General features: G+C 44.8%; 1 protein-coding gene across 1 annotated transcript in view; it reads right to left on the bottom strand.

Annotated features, from left to right (window-relative positions):
• LOC105310066 (cytochrome P450 2C18-like) overlaps positions 1 to 1219 on the bottom strand; it is a gene marked incomplete at its 3' end in the record, with an annotated part of 17308 nt that extends 16089 nt beyond the window's left edge. The window contains exons 1-2 of the mRNA XM_011386281.2: positions 423 to 1219; positions 93 to 242 (exon numbers count right to left, since the gene is read on the bottom strand). Coding sequence (XP_011384583.2) covers positions 93 to 242; positions 423 to 543 — 271 coding nt within the window. The remainder of the gene's footprint in view (positions 1 to 92; positions 243 to 422) is intronic.
• Between the last annotated feature and the right edge of the window lie 62 nt (positions 1220 to 1281).

Genomic DNA, 1281 nt, shown 5'->3' with positions numbered 1-1281 from the left:
GACGAAACACTCGGGCCCCATGAACTGTTTTCAGGGATGTCATTAGAGAAGGGAACAGTCTGTTAAGGTCAGAAGCAGAGAGAATCACTCACCGTTGGTTTTCCTCAGCTCCTCCACAAGGCAGAGGGCTTCCTCTTGCAGGCGGTCCTCAATGCTCCTCTTCCCCACCCCAAAACTTCGCAGGGTCACGAGGGAGAAGCGTCGGATCTCCTTCCATCTGTTTCCATTGCTAAACAAGATTCCTGCCAGGAGGGGAAACAGAAACTGAGAGAGAAATCCTAGGCCAGGAAAGAGAGCAGACACTTGATTCATACACGGATGGGCCCGGCAGAATTTGAATTCTGCTGAAGAGAATTCAGATCCATATTTCCATCCTTCCCACCCCCATTACCAATGTTGCCCACACAGACACACACACCTACCGTGCCCTTTTCTAGGTTTTTCAGATGCTGGGGCACTGCCTCTTCCAGAAAACTCCTCTCCCCGATCAATCAGGGCTTCCTTCACTACTTCATACCCATGCAGCACCACAGTGGGCTTCATGCCAAAATACACCGTGAACACAGGGCCATAGACTTTTGAGAGCTGGGAAAGGAGATGCAAACATTAGCAAAAGAAGTTACAATTTGATAATATATCATGCCCGATTAACGATGTTATTAACCTATTTTAAGTTTTCACTTTGTGACCCACTGCTCAAAATATTTCTAAAGTGAATCATTAAATATGAGGGTGGTGGTTAATAACTACCAAGTAAGTGCCAGGCAATGCTCGGCTAATTTGTACAGGTGTTACAATGAATCCTCAAAGCAGCACGTTCGGCAGGTTCATTTGCCCCACTTACAAATAAGGATACTGATGTCAGTAAATTGCAATTTATCCCCAGCATCCCATAGCTACTAAATAGAACACTGAAATTTGAATTCCTTCTCATTTGACCTCTGATCCTTAAGCAATACATCAATTCTCAATGCCCACTTTGGACCAATGCCCCGCTCACCACTTCACGGTCACGTGTAAAGCTCTTGCTTTAAGAATTCTGATTCAGTAGCCCTGTGATGAATACTAAAATTTTATATTTTTTAAATTAGCCCAGAGGTTTCTAAGGCCTAGGCAAGTTTATGATCCACTGGTGTTATTACTGTAGAGCAGAGTGAGCACCACAGAGGCAGGGCCAGGATGTGCGGCATCTCATGGAAGAACAATTTCTTTCACCTGCAGCATTTATAGGGTACAGAAGGCAGTTTTGTGCAGAATGCAGACAGATCTGTTATCATCAAG

This window comes from Pteropus vampyrus, unplaced genomic scaffold, assembly GCF_000151845.1.
Source record: "Pteropus vampyrus isolate Shadow unplaced genomic scaffold, Pvam_2.0 Scaffold1030, whole genome shotgun sequence".
In the NCBI taxonomy this organism is placed as follows: Eukaryota; Metazoa; Chordata; class Mammalia; order Chiroptera; family Pteropodidae; genus Pteropus; species Pteropus vampyrus.
Note: the sequence above shows the minus strand (reverse complement) of the source record. Positions and strands in the feature narration are given on the sequence as shown.